At 38.7% G+C, this 21,379-nt stretch overlaps 1 protein-coding gene across 5 annotated transcripts in view; it reads right to left on the bottom strand.

The window, feature by feature from the left end:
* CACNB2 (calcium voltage-gated channel auxiliary subunit beta 2) overlaps nt 1-19,719 on the bottom strand; it is a 362,803-nt gene extending 343,084 nt beyond the window's left edge. For 2 of the 5 annotated variants that reach the window (XM_081298767.1, XM_081298768.1), the window contains exons 1-2: nt 19,347-19,610; nt 11,121-11,213 (exon numbers count right to left, since the gene is read on the bottom strand). In XM_081298767.1, coding sequence (XP_081154893.1) covers nt 11,121-11,213; nt 19,347-19,460 — 207 coding nt within the window. In that variant the 5' untranslated portion in view covers nt 19,461-19,610. Of the gene's footprint in view, nt 1-11,120; nt 11,214-18,897 lie in introns of all 5 variants that reach the window. The other 3 variants (XM_081298769.1, XM_081298770.1, XM_081298774.1) reach the window with 2 other exon arrangements.
* Nucleotides 19,720-21,379: the final 1,660 nt, after the last annotated feature.

Here is a 21,379-nt window from a genome sequence, read left to right as displayed (position 1 = left end):
AATAGTAGGGCTGGGGCTCTGGCTCAGTGGTAGAGCGCTTGCCTAGTATGTGTAAGGCACTGGGTTCGACTCTCAGCACCACATATAGATCAATAAAATAAAGGTCCATTGACAACTAAAAAAAAAAGAAACAGTAAAAGGAAAAATGCTAAGGTCATAGATTACATACTCACACATATAAATGTTACATAGTTGTAGCTGTCACGAAATGTGATTCATCTGTTATATTCATGCATCATTTGTATGTATTTTACCCATCAAATCACACTAAAGAGTGAACCAAACTCTGGGTTACACTGATGAATTTAAGTTTCAAAAACCTGAAGTCTTTTAAACATTTTATAAATCTGACATGTCATTAGCTACACGTGAGCAGGGCCTTAGGAAGTGATTTCATACTTTGGAGAAAGTTAATAATCTAAGTAAAAATTTACATGATAATTAAAGGGGATTACTAATTAAAGTACTGGTTGAATTTATTCAGTTGATTACTTTAGGTACTTTATTTAATAAAATAAGCAAAGTTATTCCATTTCCATATGAATTATGTTGACACAGGGTAAACTTGCCTTTTTATTCCTTTATTTCTCTAGCAAATAATGCCTTCCAGACTTTGACATATACTGACTTTTTGATTCAATACTAACATAAGTCCATTTTCATATTAAATACTTAAGGTACAAGGAAATAAAGTTACATGAAGCTAACTGTCACCATCTGTTGTGGGTTACATTGTGATACTCCGCCCACACACCTCCAATTCATATGTCAGAGTCCTAACCACCAGGACCTCAGAATGTAACATTTGAGGATAAGATCTTTCTAGAAGTAATCCAGTTCAAAATGAGTTCATTAGGATGGGCCCTAACCCAATATTACAGGTGTCTTTATAAACAGAGGTAATTTGGACAGAGACACCACAGGAATAAAGCCATGAACATGAGGACAGCCATTTAGAAGCCAAGATGAGGGACACATACTTGTCCTTCCCTCTCAGCCATAGAAGAAAGTACCCCCATGATACCCTGATCTCAGACCTTCAGCCTACAGCACTGTGAGATACTTTCTTGATTAAGCCACCCAGTGTTACTTTATTCCATCACCCCTAGTAAACTAATAAGTCATCGATTATCTTTTCTTTCCAAATTAAAAATTTACATGTTTATTTTGAAGGAAAGGGACTATTAAAGGAAGAAAAAGTTACCATTTTCCAATTTTCATTTAGATACTTGGACCCAAGAGGAATCCACAAAACTTTCAACCACAGTGAAACATCTGTATATGAGGAAACACCAAGGTTATACCAAGAAGATGGGACTTTCTATCTTCTTTTCAAGGTAGAAGATGACAGTTCCCAAGAAAGCAAAGTTGGCAAGATCACAAAACCCAGACTCTCAGGACACCCAGGGTAAATCAGAACACTGTGCCCTTGTCAGAGGTCCAAGGGAGCAACTCTCCCCCTGCCATCCTGTCACAGGTGTGAAGGAAAAGGAACAAGGACTAAAACTTTCCTCGGTATACCAAGGACATGAGGAGATATTTACAGATGCAAAGCCTGATGCCAACATGATGCTCTAAAAGGTGATGACAGATTGGGGAGGTGGTGGCAGGGGACAGGGACTTCCTGAGAGTTTTCACTACATCTTTCCAAATACAAGTCCAGGGAAGAATTGGCAAAGTTTCTCCTAACCTCCTGTGGTCAACGTCCTGGTTTTTCCCTTCCTTTATCCCCCACTCAAAAATAAACAGATGGGCAAAGAAAGCGGGTTAAGCTCCAAAACAGTGGCCGGGCTCAGTGTCTTTTCCCACATCTTGGGTCTGGGTAATAAAGATCCAGGCTTGGTCACAGGTGTGGAATTATGACAAAATTGGAAGGTGTACTTGAACTGAACCTTAACATTTTTGAGACATGATCCAAAAATCTCAAAAAGGATTTTTTTCAGCACCTGACAAACATGAAGATTCCAGAAACAAATAAATAGGGAGAGAGAGTTAACAACACTTATATGCATAAAAGATAGTCTAAAGAAGAGGGAATGATTCCTTATCATACTAGGCTACTACCTTAGGTGGCACGCCTGTGAATGAATAATTAACATGAATAATTAACCTTAAGTGAAGTAACTGATCTCTAGCAGTACTCCTAAAAGTTTAGGGTTTAACTGAAACATACACTTTTTGTAAATTCAGTGTTTAAGGAAAGTATTTTCCTAGTCCTATTAGTTACTCCACAAATTAGATTATCTGAATAAATTTTTAATATTTCAGTGAGCTTAACTCATTGTATGATTTCTGAAATTTTGCATGGTTTAGCCAAGCAAAAGATGAATTAAATCAGGCATGAGGTGGAAAGCCTAATTCGAAACATATCGGTGAGTCTAAGAACATAAAGCACCTGCAAAAATAATTCTTGATTTTAAAGTGATATGTTTGTGGAAAAACTGTATGCAAAGATTTTTTTTAAAAGCCTCCATGCACAAAGTAATAAAGACCTAACCAAGCCTAAATTGATAGGTGAGGTATTCCAAATATATGCAAACAACCTGGCAACGAAGATTTCTCATAACCCCCCCATCCTTGTTTTCCCACAAAATTATGAACTCATAAACATGCTACAACTAAGTAGATACATTAGTACAAAAATCTAAATTTCACTTTATACTTCAAAACGTACATGTCTCCTAAAAATAAAAATATATTCTTAGTAGTACATAGGCTTAACCCATAGAAAGAACAAGGAACTTCTTTATCCAAAAGCATTTTTCATACCAATGTATTTAGAAAGAGTCAAGGGGACATGAAAGATTCTGCCATTCACAAAACCCAAGTGAATGCCTAATAAGATAGACATTTACAGGAAATCACAAAGGCAATAAATCTACTGCTTTATTATTTATAGTTGTGTTTGTGATGAATACAGCATAACAAGGCAACAAGCCAGTATTTAAGGGCTGAAAGATTTATCCAACCTTAAACATATCAGTCTACACAGGCCTGGAGTCTGTAATCATTATCGCAGTTTAATCTGTCTTTGCAAAACAAAACTAAAAAAAAAAAAATAGACTGTGTGTCTCTGTGATTAATCATTCTTATTTAAAGCCAATCTGAACTAATATAAAAGGTCCAAAAAAGCAGCACCAAGAACATGGTACTGGGAGACGATGGAATTTGTTTAGAATACCATGTTCTGAAAGTGTCATGCAACCTTCTGTTAAATATTTGGTTCATTCCATTTTGTCATCCTGATTTGTATTCTGGAAGCCCTTGGAAGCTACAGGATTATTTTGTTACAACCACAACATATGTTGGTGAGCAAAATCCCAGATTGGTTGCCGAGTTCTTCCCCGCTAACCACAAAAAAAAAATAACGGTACTTGAAAATTCCGGAAAGGGATGTTGAGTCCTGAGGCTCAACTTTCTGCACCAGGGACACCATTTGGTGTAACTCAGCAACCTATGAAAAACTAAATCAGTGTAAACAGTTCATGACTCCTGGCCATACATGGCAGGAGCATATAGTGGAGGTCAGATGACAGTGTCCTCTAAGAAGTGGCCATGCTGTAGAATGATGAAAATAAAGCAGAACTGGCAAGTCATCTCCTTAGCATTTGGTGTTCATCTTCGGAAGATTGCCAGGTACATAAATGTTGCCAAGGAGAACACATGCATAAGAAAATGAAGAAATAAAAGGAAAAAAAAAAAAGCAAAGAGAGAGAATGGGGGGAGGGGAGGGGAGAGTGGGAGGGAGGGAAAGAAAATGAAGAACTTGGCTAAATAAGCAGTTACAGTTACTAACACTGCCTCCTCCACCCCTCACAGTTGCTTGAATTTTGATGACCAGTACTTATTTGCAGATGTACATAGTTTTCCCTGACCTTGGCAATATCAAAGAATTTATACAGTTAGCAGTTCTTGCACAACCACTTGAAAAGAACAGCACAAATGTTCTACCCTGCAGTGCCAGCCAGTCTTTGTTATTACTTCAATCCCACCTATTTTTCTTCCAGCAAATTAATTTACCCAGCTTAGGGTCTAGTGTTAAAATACACTTCTTTATTCTTTCTAAACAGCAGATCTTAGGGATTTTTTAAAATTATTTTGATGAAGTTGGGAGGAAAAAAATATATAAGAAAATTTAATTCACTTCATGAATTTATGCCAGGAACCAAATGCAAAGGGCTTTAAGAATTATGGCCTTTCTAGATTTGTTATGATTAAAAAAAAAAGTCCTCTCATGCATATGTCTGTTCTCAACAAGTAGCCAAAGAGTTTATATTAGAACCAAAGGCAATTTCAGTATCTACAATTACCTCTGAGAGCCCAAGATAAGCATTGCTTTATGTATTAAGGACCTTTTAGTACATAAACATGAACAATATTCATTAATACTGCTTATAGTGCCTAGAAGTCAGTGCCTTGAAGCTGCCTAGCCTTTAATCAATTAAAGTATCTATTAACAAAGGAAAGGCTCCAGATGACTTAACTATTTCCATAGGAGACTAACATGACACCGGGTGTTATACATGTGTCCAGATGAACTCAGGTTCAGAATATGGTGATTCTTGGGCTCCTATCAGCCTCAGTCAAAACTCAAAACAGACCAACAGGTGATTCACACTCAAGTTCATTTCCTTTTATTTTTAAAAATGTTTGGGAGGGGGGTCTGGGCACAAACTAGGAATTTGAACAACTTTAATGGAAGGAGCAAGGGACACTGGTAGGAATCTTTCCACACGTCCTCCTTGAGAGAATCAAACTTTGTGATTTTCATTATTCCCTCTTGTGTTTGCTACAAGGGAGTAGAGCATTATCAACAAGGATAACAAAGGATCTAGAGTCAAATTCTGATTCCAATATCACTTTTCATGTGAACTACTGTGGAAAAGTTACTCTATCTCACAATGCCTCGATTTTCTCTTCTGTAAAATGGGGTTACAGTTACAACAATCAGTAAACATTTCATAAATGTTAACTGTTATTATTTCCTCTGCCATGGTCTATTTCTTATTTGAGTTTTAATTGATGTTCCAAATAGGCAATGGTTTTTTAAATAACAAACTCTTAAATAGTGCTTGCCAGGCATCAGAGATGGTTCTAAGCAATGTACAAATTTGGACACCCATAATTCTTACAACTAACTTTTGATGAAGGTGCTATTTTCCAGAAAAAAAATTGCTAAGGGGCAGAAAGGTAAAATTATCCAAAGGCCAAAGTACGTGGTCAGCAAGAATACAATGTCAGAGTTCAGGTGTTTAACTATTACCCTGCTTCTTGAAGGAAACATAAATCTCACAGCATCATAATTTACATAAGAGAAATATGCAAATTATAAGTCCAGGAACTAGTGCACATATCACATGGAGGTAACAAAGGAATGAGACTTTAGGACTCAAATGAACTACAATTAACATTCTGTTAATGCTTTAGGAAAGTGGAAGGAGGAAAACATCTTTGAAATGTTTGATACAAAGTTAGTCTATCACTTCACAGAAAAATTAGAGAGATTAGAACCAAAAGCAACTTTATTCCTACTACCCATAGGAAATCCTACTAATATCTGCCCCATAACTAACAAGCCCTGAGGACAAAGGCCACCAGGAAGCACTGATTAGGACACAGTCCCCACTCCATACTTTAGCATGGGACTGATGTTCTGGAGGAAAATGAACTTCAAGAGGAAATTCACCAGAATCCCCATCTTTAAAATATCACCAATTTCCAATAGGTTGATGACACTCAGTGCCAAAAAGGTAGTTAACTGGTTAGATAATGGTGACTTGGTAAACTAACAGAGTGAACATGTCATCACTGCAATAATTCTTAATGCAACTATAATCTTGTTTCAGAGCCTAAAGCAGAAACTTATCTATAAGCAATTTTTTTTAAGACTCATGAATCTTCCTAGTAAATTCAATTAGGGTATCACAGATAATGTCCATAAAATAATAATCATCAACCAGAAACGTCAGAAAAAAAATAAGCCATGTGTAAATGCATTTATTCTTTTAATTTGTAGCTTTTCTTCATGTTCATATTCTGATGTGTTCCAATAAGTTTCAGTTTTTCAGTAAATAGATTGGTGTTTTTGTTTTGTTTTAATTCCAGGATTGAATTTAGGAGCACTCGACCACTGAGCCACATCCCCAGCCCTATTTTGTATTTTATTTAGAGACAGGGTCTCACTGAGTTGCTTAGCGCCTTGCTGTTGCTAAGGCTGGCTTTGAACTTGTGATCATATCATCTCAGTCTCTAGAGCTGCTGGGATTACAGGCATGTGCCACCATGTCCAGGGATAAGATAGTTTTAACAAAATAGCTAGAAATCTAGATATTAGGACTAATGGGATACTTACTACAATAAGAATAAGCGCTTTCAAGCTATATTCAATATTCCATAGATGTTCCCCAGATCCAGCCACAGGGAATTTGTAGCTTTTTTTAAAAAAAAATTATGAAATGGTTATTAATACCACAATGAGCTTCCACTACACTGTCACAGAAAGGCTGGAATGAAAAAGATTAACATCAAGTATTGGCTAGGATGTGAACAACTGAAACTGTCATATGCTGCTTGTAGGAATGCAAATTGGTACAACCACTTTGGAAAGCATTCACCATATTTACTTTAGTAGAACGCATGCCTATCTTATGATCTAGCAAAGAACAAAAATGCATCCCTGTGTTTATCAAATATACTTATAAGAATTGAAAAAAGCAGCATTGCCCTCAATAACCCCAATTGGAAATAACATTCATCAAGCATAGATCATATAAAGCATCGAGGGCAGATCCATACAATGGAAAGCTGTACATCAAAGAAATGAATCACTAAAATGAACACAATAAATAAAACTGTCAAGGTTGTTAAAAGAACTCAGACACAAAAGAATTGATTTATATAAAACTTTGAAGCCAGGCAAGAGGATGGTCTTAGAAGCAATGGTAGCTACCTTTAGTGAAGGAGGGAATACAGATTGAGACAGGCCACAAGGGGCACACCTGGGACACTTGTAATGCTTACTTTTTCACCTGGTGGTTCCACTAGTGCGATGATTATCTAAAATTCAGACACAACACTTGATTTGTGCCTTTATTGGCATATCACATCAATAAAAGAATTAGCTTTTAAAAAATTAAGAAAAAGCCAGATACGGTGGCACATGCCTATAATCCCAGCCATTTCAGAGGCTGAGGTAGGCAGATCACAAGTTTGAGGCCACTTAACAAGAATTTGTCTCAAAAATAAAAAGGGCCGGGGATGTAGCTCATTGTTAAATCATTCCTGAGTTCAGTTCCCAATACCAAAAAGAAGAAAAAAGGGAGGGGAGCCTACTTTCAAGCCTGATTGTATGTACATCTCTATTAGTGTGCTCAAGCTCCCATAGCAGAGTGTCAAAGGATGATTTAAGCCACAGAAATGAATGTTCTTACAGTTCTGGAAGCTGAAAGTCCAAGATCAATGGGTCAACAGAGCTTGGTTTTAGTGAGGCCTCTCTTGTTGGCTTGAAGACAGATACCTTCTTGCTACATCCTCACACAGCTCAATGTGTGCACAACATCCCTGCCTTCTCTTTTTATAGGGACAATGATCCTATTGAATTAGTGCCCCACACTTCTCATCTCATTCAACTTAGAGGGTCCCCTCTAAAGACCCTATCACCAAATACAGTCACAATGGAATTCTGCATACAAATGTTTAGGGGAAATAATTCAATGTATGGATTTTCAGGGGTAATAATTAGCCCCAAACAAACTGATATTCTCAGATATTAAAAAAATTAATGTTTCTTTATGTAAAATTTTTACATTTCCAACCTCTAAAATTTAAATCTTTGTATCAAGACTGCCTAATGATTCCCAGTTGTAAATGTCTTATAAATATATTATTTATAAAAATAGAATGTGAAGGTTTTAAAAAATCATAAAATAATTTTAATACAAAGACAGTAGTAGAACCTGGCTGTATGATATTTTTAAATAAGGTCCAGTTTTATTGACCAGTTTTCTAATACCAATTATATACGTGCCCAGGCCACAGATAAAAGTGATATACTTCAACATGAGTCCCTTGTTTAACATCTACTTGTGATAAACTGAAAACATTTAAAAGGTGTTCTTTCAAATTTCTTATGAATCCAACATGCATACTGTCACCATCTACCATACATTTTATGTTTCCACCCATGTTGTAGGAAGTTTTGCTTATTTTCAAATGGGACCAAAATATGGCTATTTTAATGGAATAGAGATTAAATTTTCCCAAGGAAAATTTTACCATTTAGCTTAAAAAATTTTAAGTTTTATATGAACACAATATCTTTATTTTTTTTATGTAGTGCTGAGTATTGAACTCAGTGCCTCACACATGCTAGGCAAGTACTCTACCACTGAGATATACCCCCAGCCCCAATTTTTAAACTCCAAAGTCTTGACAAAAATGCTGATCTCCCTTCTATGATGATGCAATTGGTGCATATGATTTTGGACAACTGCTTGTGTATGGTTATTACCCCAAAATCCATGCCACAGTGAACACCTTGTTCTATTGAAATTCTAGGAAATGGACTTCTACTTTTGCATTTTGGAATAGATTTTTTTTTTTTTTTTGCCTTCTGAAATGGTTCATTTGAATTGTCAACTTAATTGGATTAAGAGATGCAGAAGATTAAGAGGCTTCTGGATGTGTCAATAAGGATGTGTCTAGGAATGATTGGCATGTGGGTTAGTGAACTGAAGTAGAAACCCTCCCTAAGAGTGGGTAGCACTGTCCAATAGTATAGTGGCTTGGATGGGATAAAAGTTGGAAGAACTAGGAAAATGCAAGCTGAATTCTCCTTGGAGTTCTTGATTGCTACTGCAATCGACTGAGGATATCAGATTCTTAATCCTTCAGTTTTTCAAAGTGGACTCTGCCAGTGATTCTCCAAGGAGTTTCTAGAAACCTTTGGCCTTGGACTAGGGTAGCACCATTGATCCCTCTTGTTCTGAGGTGTCAGCATCTTGGACTGTACAGCTACTGGTTTCTCCAGCTGTCCAACCTGCAGACGGCCACTGTGGACTCTCCAGCTTCTGGTCATGTAAGCCAACCCAATAAATCCCCTTTTATAATTATACTTTCTGTTGATTCTATTCCTCTAGCAAACCCTGACTAATACAACTTCTTACATTCTCACATTTTTTAACAATATATATCTACATTTAGATAGTTTAACCGTTCTCACTTATAATTGTTTCTCAAGCAAACATGCATCTCTAAGAATATGTCAGAACAAATTCCACTTATTTTATACTCAATATGGTCATCCCTCCTAGCCTTGTGAATTAAGCTCACAAAATTCCACAAAAGAGGAATAAATACACAGTTAAAGGGAAAAATGGAAAGTGAGGTTCAGTGATTGCCTCTCGATGAAACTTTTTTAAAGAGCTTAAATAAAAATAATGAACTCTATATTATTATTTCCTATTTGCCACATCTTGCTCACTTGAATATTGGTTTTCATGCAATTTCAACAAGCTGCTTTGGTCCTCGTATGCTCAGCCCTCAACTTGATGACTCACTGTTGTGGAGTTAGCCCTCCAGGTTAGATCTCCTTGTTCCAGTAACAGAATAGATATGGACACTTGAAATGAAAAAGGCTTTGGGTAACTTCCGTTGTGCTGATTCACCTAAGTAACTATATCCCAAGGTCTTTCATGCATCCCAAGGACCATGAAGTCCCTTCTGCCCACAATAACATCATACCAAGGCAAACACCACAGGGTCCTGCTACAACCTTCCCTGCTCCCTCTGACACCATTAGAACATTGCTCTAGAGCAGGCTTCATTTGGCTTCATCTCTTTTCTTTCTAAATATTTCCTGGTAAACAAGTTGGGCTCCTTTATAGCCAATTCTCTTAACTTCCGGCAATCAGAAAATTCCCAGTTGGCACGGACCCCAAATTTCTCCAGTAGCCTAACAGTTACTCAGACAAACTAGTGGTGTATGCAAATGCCGCATGGGGGAACTGATGGCTGGGCGGGCAGCTTCCTCTGTTGGTTTCAGTGCGAGGAGGCAGCAAGGAGCCAGCATGGAAATTCCCCCATGCATCAGGAAGACAAGTTTAAGGCCAGCTGTAGCTAACGATGGGAACCTGAGGGAAGCACTTGGTAGTGCCAAAAAGGGTCAACAGACTTAATAAGGGAAGGTCAAGTGTGACCATCCAACAAAAATAAAACTCAAAAGTTCACAGAGGATTTAGAGAAGACCCTCCTGTTTAAAAAAAAAAAAAAAAATTGTGGGGGAGGTGGCAAGGGTGTAACCTAGAGCCATGATGAAGGACCCAAGAAGCAATGGGGAAATGTGACATCCATAAGAAATGAGGCTGCTTTCCCAGTTGACAGATTTTTTTTTAATGAGAGCATTGGTCATCAATGAACCAGGAAAGCAGGTTCTCTTGCAGTTCCCTCGGTTGTGCTCACCCACACCTCAGGAGACTTGAGTCTTAACAGAACTACATGTGCTTCCTGCAGGACTTGAAGTCCCTTCTGTTACCAAATAGAAGAGTGTTTATGTTAAGGAACCTGACACTTTCTGCTTAGGGGACAGTTCCAGACCACAGGACTGGAATATACTCCACGTTAATTGAAACAAAAACCACATCTCCAAAGACCAATCATTTAAAGAACATCAGTGCCCCCATGTATTCCATTTAACCTTGGAAGCTTCAACTATTTCTTGACCAAGAACAATCTTCTCTTTCTCAATCCAAATCCAAAGAGGAAGAAGAAAACTCTAGCTAGAGGAACTAGATGTCACCTCCTCCTCCCTCCCCTCAAAACCACCAAATTCAAAACCCTGCAATCATTCCTGCTGCCATTCTGTCATTGTTATGAAAAAAAAAAATCCTCCCTAATGCAGCCAACATTTCCCCTTCCCCAAATTGCCAGGGAAGACTGTAGTTATTACTCACAGTCTCACTCAAGTTGTAAATATTTACATTATGAAAAACAGCACAATTTTTGTTTTAATTCATAGTGAAACAATGCCATGTAAATCTTAAGAGTTTAAAATGACTCTTTGAAAACATTAATTCCATTTTAACATACATTCCTCAAAACCATAAACGTGAGACCTCCCTTACCTGACGAACAAAACTATTTGAGGTAGTGTCAGATGACGTGCTCCCATCAGATCCTTTAAATCTGTTTTTCCTTCTGGCTCCTTTTCCATATGACTACAAAAAAAAAAAAAAAAATGAGGTTATTATTAAACCCTTTTACAGGAATCTGGGCCTAGTTCTAGAAAATATCAAGGCCAAAACAAGTAAGAAACTGCCATTAAATGGGCAAATGGAAGATTAGTATTGGTGAAATCACAAAAATTTCAGATAAGTATATAGGGGAAAACATTTAATAATTTCTAGACAAAACATTTAATAATTACTGAACAGAAACAATTTACACTATCTGCAAACATCTTAGCAGTTAAGCGGCAAAAGATGCTAAAGATAAAGCATTTAAAAATAAGCATTTAAGACATTAAAGGTGATTTGTTTCAACAATAGGATCCAGCTGAGCACAGACATCTACAAATGAACTTGCTTTTTCTATTGTATCTACAGTTTACATTTGAGCTCTGAAAATGTGTAATCTGAAAATATGTGTAATTCCAAGCATAGATAAATGTATTGTAAATATTAAATATTAAAACAATGAAAAATTGTCCAATGCCGAGCTTTAGAGTTAAAAATACATAGGTGAAAATCCTGCCTATAGAAGACCTTGAGCAAATTTAACCTTTGCAAGTATCATTTTTTCTCATCTTTAAAATGGAGCCGTTTTAAGTATTAAGTAAAATAATGTATTTATAACATTTAGAACATCTAGTACATGGTGAAGGTTCAGAATAATATATAAAAAGCAACCCCACATGAGGGCTGGAAAGTAAGGGGACAGATTGGGCTAAAGAATATAATATGATGGCAATTATTAGACTCAGGGCATCACTGAATTATCCCAATACACAATCATGTTCTAGTTATTTAGTAATAAGGTTTTCATTAAAATAAAAAGATAGCCAGGTGGTGCCGTAGCACACTCCTATAATCCCAGGAGCTCTGGAGGCTGAAGCAGGAGGATCCCGAGTTGAAAGCTAGCCTTAGCAACAGAAAACTGCTAAGCAACTCAGTGAGACCCTGTCTCTAAATAAAATACAAAATAGGGCTGGGGATGTGGCTCAGTGGTTTAATACCCCTGACTTCAATCCCTGATACCCCCCAAAAATTAAAAACAAAAATATAACCCAAAATATACATAGCACTTAAGCAAGCTGAAATCTAAACATTTTGTTATGAGAAATTTAGGTAAATTTGCAATCAGTGAGAGGGTCGTGTAATATTAAAGCAAAAGTTTTTCTTAAATATGTTTGTTCTCTTCCAAGGATCTAAGGGATTTATGTAATACAAATGTGTTTCCATGACATTTAATTAACTCTGAACTTCATAAAAGGAAAGACAAGCTAGGCTGGGCTTTCATAATGTAATATACAAGGCTCTTCTCACTTCACAGCTTATTCTTCTTTCTTACATAAACATTATTCAGTAAACTGTTGAAAAATAACATTCTTTTAACTATGCTCTTCCTTTTCCAATTATTATGTAAAGGGTTACACAGAAGTATCTGACAAGGCCTAAGAAGGCAAAAATCAGGTACGAATCTCCTTAAAATTATTTTTAAAAATTTACATTATTCCAGATATAAAAATACCTATTACCTTGAAAGCATTGTTAATGCCTAACATGTTTATTATGGGAGGGTTGGGGACAATCTATGTGAAATACACTATCTTCATGAGGAAGAGTAATTATTTTTGAGAGCAAAGAAAATGCCACTTTGTATCCTTTTTCCTTCTGGGACCATTCTGAAACAGGAAAAGAGTGTCTTTGCCGTTTTGTTTATTTCAGCTTTTTAACGATAACTATTTTACTGTTCAGCTGCTTGGGTGTCTCCAGCTTTTTCATGGCTGCTCATAATTACACAATGTGCATTGTGAGAGCCACACAATGCTGAAGACATTCAATCCCAGAGGTGGCTGCTCTGTGCTAGCAGTTGGGCACATTTAAAACCTCACACTAATTTTTCCAGACCGCTGGGGATACTGTTAGCAAACAATATTTCAGGTGCACTTAGCTACCTATGCAATATAAAGATGGAATTAATAGTTTAATTATCCTAAACACAGTTTGCCTACTAGAAAATGAGAATATACTGAAGCACAAACAGGTGACAGTTTTGAAAATATATTGTCCTTGAGTCACTTGAATGCTTGAATATGACTTATACTATTAACTTGCTCATCATAGTGTTATAGAAAATTCATATTCATTATATATTAAAAGCTAACTCAATTCCTTTTTACTCACTTCAGCATAAGTTCTCTATTAAAATGTTTCTTTTTTAATTCTACAGTAACTACTCAATGACTTTTTAAAAAATCAGGATAAATAAACAAAGCATCTCTGGAAAGCTAAGGGTCTATTTTTATGTACTTTAAAAATATTAGTGAAAATTTATACTGCCATTACAAAATTAGACTTCCTTTCATCCAATGCATGTTTAAAAATCAAGTTCATCTTGCTGAAATAACATTTTCCCATTACTCTGAATCTTTGAAAGAAAGGACTAGAGTATCTCTTCCGAGGAATATAGTAAAAGGTAAAAGAGAAACCTCCCCCAAATGGAAAGAGACAGGTAAAATTAAGTGTTCAAATATTTAGCTGGCTATATTTAAGAAAGAAGCACGGTTTTCTTAATTTTTCCCGTCAAATACAGGTACCTGTATGAACAATGGTTTTTCTTTAAAAAAAAAAAATTAGCAATAGTTATGAATGCCCAGTACTAAAACAGTCATCCATTAGAACAGCTCTGGGTACCAGACCAAAGAGGGAAAAAAGACAGGAGTTTGGCCAGAGAATGGTGTTACCTACAGATTCTCCCTGGCATAGGCAGATCCCCAGGTCCTTCTCGGAACAACCCAGAAGGTGACCATTTCCTACTCATTGCCAATTAACTGTATGGACCTTAATAAAAACAAACTTTGTCACTATAGTAAAAAGGGGGGAAGAAAGTCTAAAATCCTTTAGTTGTCCTAAAATGCCAGACCAAGATTTCAGAAACAAAACAAAAAAATTTCCTGAAACCTCCACAAATATATTATGCTCAAAATCCATCATATGTCAATAGGAGCTTAGTATGAACATCTTGACACCGAACAGCATTTAAACATGGACTCTACTAGATACAGGAGAGTGAGGAGAAACAGGGGAATGGATTTTATTCAGCAAATGAATGTTCATGTTTTCAGAGGTAATTAAAATCTAATTTCTGAATAATCAAAGGAGACAGTAGTAATTACACATTTTCAGTTAACTGCAGATTTCAGCAGGGCACATAAAGTTGCCATGGCAGCCCCAGGGGACAGGTATAAGATTGATGCTGGTTCTGTATTCCATGGCTACAGACAGTGACATTTTGCCTGCCTACCAACAAGTTGCTCCCCATGAGCAGAGTGCTGATGCCTAAAGTTAGTTTTAAGTCCCCTCCATTCATATTCATTGATGTTTATCCCTTTGCATTTCATTTCCCTCATTTTATGGACCAAAGCAAACAAAATCAACCAAAACTACCCAGAAAGGAGTCATCCACTAAATCTCATTTACCAAAAGCTTAAAGTGAGCAAGGCTGCCAGTCCTTTACTAGGAGGGAAGTAGCTGAGGTGACTTTCCTAGAAAAGGGGAAAAATAAGAAGTTGGCTTTTGTATGGATCTGTTCACACAAAATCAGAAATCAGGAAGCAACATTAGCACAGGTCTTTGTGGGTAAGGCATATGGAGGAAGGAGGAAGGATTGGGCCTGCAAGTAGAAGTTTACCTAGGGAGGAGGACAGGAGGTGGCCAGGGACCCTCATTATCAGTCTACCTCCTGCCATGCACTGTTCATTTTAGTAGTACCGTAATTTTAACTCTCTGTAGTTTTAAAGTAATTACGTGGTGTTTGCCATATACTCTCTGTAAGATATAGACATGACTTCCAGTGACAAATTGAAGAGTTCCACCATCCCTTACAGGGTTAACAGATTCCACTCAGCTTTTCTTGAGAGGACCAAAGTTACCCACTGATTGCATATTTAACTTGTTTGAATTCTAAAGGTACACTATGTTTTTATATAATAACAAAAGCATAGAACTTCCAGAACAACTACTCCTCAAATCAACCAGATACAAGTCAAATTTGAACACACACAGAAATTGATTGGCATGTTTTTAAATTTCTCCCATGCAACTCCAGAACAAAAAAAAATACCACTCAGAATGAAAATGACCAGTGGTTAGGAATGAAGGTTTTAGCAAAACATAAAGCACAGGACCCATGACCACTACGTTTGAAGAATGCAGAAGACAAATCTGTAACAGGGAACCTAAGAATGTTTCTAGAAGAGTGCTGATTTGGTTTCAAAGCCACAGGGAAAAGGCTGCTGCTCTTTTTTTGATAAAGCCCCTCACTACAGCTTATCAGAATGTAGTCATTACCAGGCCTTCGTCCTCCAATCTGCTTGCAAAGCATCTGGCAAACTGGGCCGGGGTGGAACCAGCTGGGATGCATTGCTAGGAGCAAAACAAACAGGCCCTCTGCTTACTGCCTGTTCATTTTCAGGTGTGACTGGAGATGCTGGTTACAATCTCTGAGGCCTAAATTACTGAGCTACTGCTCTTGTTTCTCATCCATTTCCTCTTCTGTCACCAGACAATTTCCAATCCCAGTCACTTGCTTCCCATCCACCCAGAAGCTATTCTACTACCTGGAGAATGACCAGTTCCATACTTTAGAGTAACACTGTCCAATGGCAATGATAATATGAGCCACCTACCTATTCAACATTTTCTAGTAGCTGCATTAAAAATGCAAACAACAACTGGGTAACTTAATTATGATGATGCATATTATTTATCCCAACACACTCAAAATTCATTGTTTCAACATGTAACCAATTTACATTATTGATGAAGGTGTGTTCTATTCATTTCATATTGTCTTTGGATGAGCTATAAATATGAAATATGCACATCTCAATTCAGATTAGTTATATTTCAAGTGCTCAAAAAGCCACAGGTAGCCAGCAGGTACTATAATATGTGATATGGACTTGGAGCTTGGAGAGTCCTACGTGAGCACCTTGACTCTGAAGATAGAGACCGTTCAAGTTTGCACCAAAACTGTTCAACAGGTTACTGAAAAAGCAGAGCAATTGGCTTAAATCAAAACCTTCAAGAGCTTGCAGTTAGATGGCCATTCCATTCATGTTAAGAAATGCATCCATTTTGCTTATGCTGGGGGAAGGGCTTGGGACATAAGAGGGTGTTCATCCCACTAAGCAGTATTATTGATACAAAAAATAAACAAATAACTGCAGAGATTATGAATCTACATCTTTTACTTTGTTCACATGAAACTTGTAATATAATCCTGAGGTGAAGGGGAAAAGTTTCTGAAAACCAATGCTTATAGGTTCTGTTTGCAAATGGTAGTTCCATTTCTGGGTAGAATTACTATTACTCAGTGCCACAAGAAAAGGGGGATGCTCTGAAGATAGTTTCCTTTCTCAGGCGGTTTGACAGCTGGTCTGTTGTGCCCACTAGAGACTCAGAATGAATAGCTTTGCCAAGTTTCACACAAGCCCTATGATGCCATGATTAATCAGATATAAAATAAACAGGGCAATGTTACCCTCTAATAACGGATGTCCCGTGAACACAATTCAAGCAAAAATTGCTTTCATTTTTTGGAAGGCAAAGAAAGCAAAGAGAGATGCTATTGCCTTTCAGGATTTATACCTCACCTGCGTTACGAAATCCATTCCTTTCTCCTGTCGATTTATCTTTGAAATGTCTAGTGTGAAGAGCTGTCAACATTTGTAATCTTTTTTTTTTTCTCTTTAGTTTAGGCTGCATTACCTCTTGCCCAAACTGTTACATCAATTTTTTTTTTTTTTTCCTGGCAGCTGCCTTTCTGTGCTCCAAACTATTCTAACATTCCCAGGTGGATCTTTTCAATGATCTGTTAAATGGCTGCCTTTCTGAAGCCCTTCTACAGATCTCTATTATTCAATACACTAAACATATGGCCTCCAAATTACAGCCTCCAATTGTCTTCTCAGTCTGAGGCTTAACCATACTCAATCTGTACCCTTCCACACTCTTTTCAAACTACGGATTATAAAAGTATGCTATGAATGTGACTTCTAACTTGTGTTATTGCTTCACATATGGCTCCCTACTATCTCAAAATGTGTTGAAATCTCACCCACCCTTCAAATTTCTTTTTAAATGCCTCCTCTTCTATGAGGTCCTTATGGATTATTCAATATAGAATATTAGTGACTTTTATACCTCTTAAACCTCATAATATTCTCTTATGGGCCCATGACATACACTTGCTATACATTTTTCATATGTAAGTTTTTGAAGGCAGAAATCATGAATCATTTCCACATTGCAGCTGCACAATAAATATTTGTTGACTAATGTTTAATTATATAAACCACTAAGCAAATTACCTCTTATCTGAATGCAGTTATGCTTTGTGTTAGCCCTGACTTTGATCTCCAATAATTTAGGAACTGTGTTTAATCATATGAAGACTTCTCTTAAAAAAAAAATCCCTCAAGGAAGATCAAAGAGAAAAGAGACTTTTAAAGTCCCTTCCTCTATCAATATTCAAGACCTTCATCCTAGAATAACCAAGGTCTCTGAGTACATTTTTCATTCTCATTAACCTGGCAAGCATCTAGATCAAATCAGGAGTCTAAAACAAATGGGAAGTGTAGGAGTTAGAATCTAGATCTTCTGGCAAGGGTTAGAAAAGAACACAGCTAGTTACACATCCCCATATTGCTGGTGAAGCTGAGCAGCCCAGGGTGGACTAAAATCTTGCTATTTTACTACTACAAAAGAAATGTATTTTTGATTATACAAGTCTTTAGTTCCTACATTCTTCCCCCATCTCAAAGTAAATTATGTGTTCTAAGTTAGTACATTTATTTCCCAGTAGTCAAAGAAAATTCAATAAAGCTGGACTATTATGCCATTTGGAATTATTACAGTATCAAAATACCTCCAGCAGCCAACTTCCACCCATCAAAATAACAACAGAGAAACATGTGCAACCTTTATTAGAATGGCTCACTCCCACCTCACTACCACAGTGACCCCCTTACATGATCTCATGTATTTTATGTGTGTATACACACGTACTCTCATACCCACACCCATGTATCTTACTACAATTTACAATCTGACTAATATAGGATTGACACCAACAAGCCAATGTCATTAAACAGACATGTCTCCAGAAAGATGCTTGCAAAGTACCCCTAATCTCTTCAATACACTGGCCAACTAGCCCACAGCTAGGAGTCTGAAGTCATTTCCCTGCTAGGATAAAAGTTGAGAGACTCTTTACCACCGAGGTCTGGAGGTGTCAGTAATCCAAACTGTACCTGCCAAAGCCTTACGTAAAAGCCACCTTATCATTGCCCAACGCCTACAATTGACATCTCTTATTTCACAATGAGCAGAGAAGCAGAATTTTTCCAGAAACCGAAAATACTCAGCGGAGAGGAAGGGGATCCCGGAGCTCCCTGAAAGAGCTAGAGCTAACATTACAAAGGAAATCGAAAAATGAAAACTTTCTTTTCCCTAACTCTGTCCTTAAGGGAAAGGAACAAGGGGTCTAGGCAAGCTTTGGCAACTGCCACTGGAGATAAATGAGTGGTTGGAACACCCCAGGTGCTGAGGGTGGTCGGCGCTGCTCCCAGGGCGCCCCGAAAGGTCCACCACCCACACCCTCCCCCAGCACACACACCTCCCGTCCCACCCCCGCTCCGAGCTGGACCAAAGGATCAGCATTGGAGAAAGCGCTGCGGGAAGCTGGGACCCCTTCCGCCCACTCGGACTCACGATCTTGAGCAGGTCCAGTCCACTCGCCTGGTTCATGTCTCTCCATGTGCCTCTCCCGGGAAGGGGCGAGGAGAGCTGAGCAGAGCGGCCCGGGAGAAGCCAGGGAGGACCGGCAGGTCTCCCCCGCCCCTTCCCACTTGCTATTCACAAGCAGAGAAAAATGGAAGCCGAAGAGCCAGGGAAAGGGGCAAAGGGGCAGGGTCCCCAGCGCCGGGAGAGAAGTGGGTGACAAACGGCGAGGGGAAGAGAAGGTGGCGAAGAGACCCAGGCGATCGCGGTAGAGGAGGCGCGGAGAGAAACGGAGCTCGGCGCCCGGGCGGCTCACAAAGGAAGAAGGCGCCGCGCTCTCGCTACCTGTGCTCCAAGCGCCCCCGCGGGAGCCGCGTTGTCCAGCAGTTCCATCTGGATCTCCTGCGCCACCGCCGCCGCCGCTGTGGGAGGCGACTTGGACATGTCGCTTTGAACCATTGGCAAAAAGTACGCTTGAAGAAAGCGAGCGGCCAGCCTCTGGCCGTGGGTCCCCTCCTCCTTGCCCCCGCCCCGCAGCTCTTCGGGGACCGCCTGGGGCTCGGGCCGTGCCGCTCAGTGCGCGGGACCCGGCTGGGCCATTGTGCAAAGCGGGACGCGTGGAGCCCGAAGGTGGTGGCTCAGGCACTCGGCTGGGTGGCCGAGGCGAGGGACTCCTTCCGTGGTGCAGCGGGGCTGGTGGCGAGACGCGAACTGCGGGCTCCGGGGAAGGTCCTCACCAGGAGGGAGGGAGCTCCGGGAGCACGAGCCAGGGGGAGGCGCGTCGGAAAGCGAGAGTGACAAGCAACCGACACGCCGAAAAGTTCCTCGCAGGAGGCGCGGGCCTCGTGGGCTCCGACCCAGCCGCTGCGCGTCGCCGTGGCACACGCGTTGGAAAGTTTTCAAAGCCACGAAAGCCAGGCCTGGCGCCTGGGAGGTGACTCTCTCTGGCTGCAGAGCTCAACTCCCTCTGATCCAAACCACCTCCGGACCTAAGAGCCTCCCGGAGGGCGGGCAAGAACAGGTCACTCGGTTTTTTTAAATTGAAAGTTTTAAATTGGCAAAGGCCTCCTGCAGCCCCAGAGAGCAAGTGCCTGCAATGAACGTCTCTTGGGCAGCTGCAAGCGCTTGATTAAGTCAGTGATTAAGAACCAAAAAAGACAAGCGGCTGATGGATTAAAGACTGTGATCCCACCTGAATCTGCAGCTGGCCTCTTTAGATACTAATCGACCAAACCTGAGTTCTCACTTTTTTCTTTTTTGACTTCTATTTGTCTTAATCTGTGCTTTCTCTCCAGGGTTGATGTTTGGCTTAGAAATATTCTATTCAGATATTCCTAATAAAACACTTTTAATAGGGCGCATCTCATTCCGACGAATTTTACTATAGTAGAAATCTCTGTACAAGTTTTCCAGGCATCCGAACTAATTTGTACCAACAAAATATAACAGTTGTGTATACTTTTATATTCATGCAGAAGTTTCCTGCAGTCTTCAATTGCAGTGCTTGTTCTCAAACATTAAACAGATATTTTAAACTTCTCTCCACCCACCATACGCTGATTTGAAACAGCCTTAAACTAAAAAAGAAGTCTTGATATGACTTCAGATGTAGGCATTAGCCAAATTGCCACTGATTTTCTCAATCTTTAATGTTAATACCATAATGCAATTTTAATTTACAATTTACCAAATAGAAGTACCAAAGTATCAGGCTGCAATTATTTTAAAAGGGAAAGGTGTGTGCTACTTTCAAAAAGCAACAAATTATGGAGCTGAGAAGCTGTGGTTTAGAGTAAGGGTGGTAGCCAGGCATCTGAGAATGTGCACTCTGCCTTCTAGGCAGATTGGGAGGCTCCCCAGCTCCCTAGCTATTTTTTTGTTTGTTTGTTTGTTTTTAAAGTTTATTTATAACAATCAGCATTGCTTTTAGACATATACATTATGCTGTATGTTTGTGTGTGTGTGGAAAATGGAAAGTAAATTGTATTTAAAGTTTGGAGCTTAAGTCTACTGCTGGCCCTAGTCATTTAAGCAAGTTGTTGATTTTTCTTGAGGATATGTTTAAATCTCAGTGATAACATCAACTCTAGAATAGATGTTAAACTCTAATAATGATAATAATAAAAGATGCTAGGGGCTATGCTTATTCATCAGGACACACTTGGGAAGCCAGCAGATTGTCCTCCAAATTCTTTTAACCATTAAATCAATAAAGTATGAATCAAGTTTCTATGTAGTGCTACTGGCTGAGCACAAAGAAGACCAGAACACTGCCACCTTGGGGCTTACAGTCTAGGTACTGAGGACTTAAAAGCTAATTAATACACACTTGTTGCATGAATGGATGAATGAATGAATGGTTAAAAAAAAAAAAAACT

This window comes from Spermophilus citellus, assembly GCF_964194105.1.
Source record: "Spermophilus citellus genome assembly, chromosome: 6".
NCBI lineage: Eukaryota > Metazoa > Chordata > Mammalia > Rodentia > Sciuridae > Spermophilus > Spermophilus citellus.
This window is presented reverse-complemented; position numbering and strand designations above follow the sequence as displayed.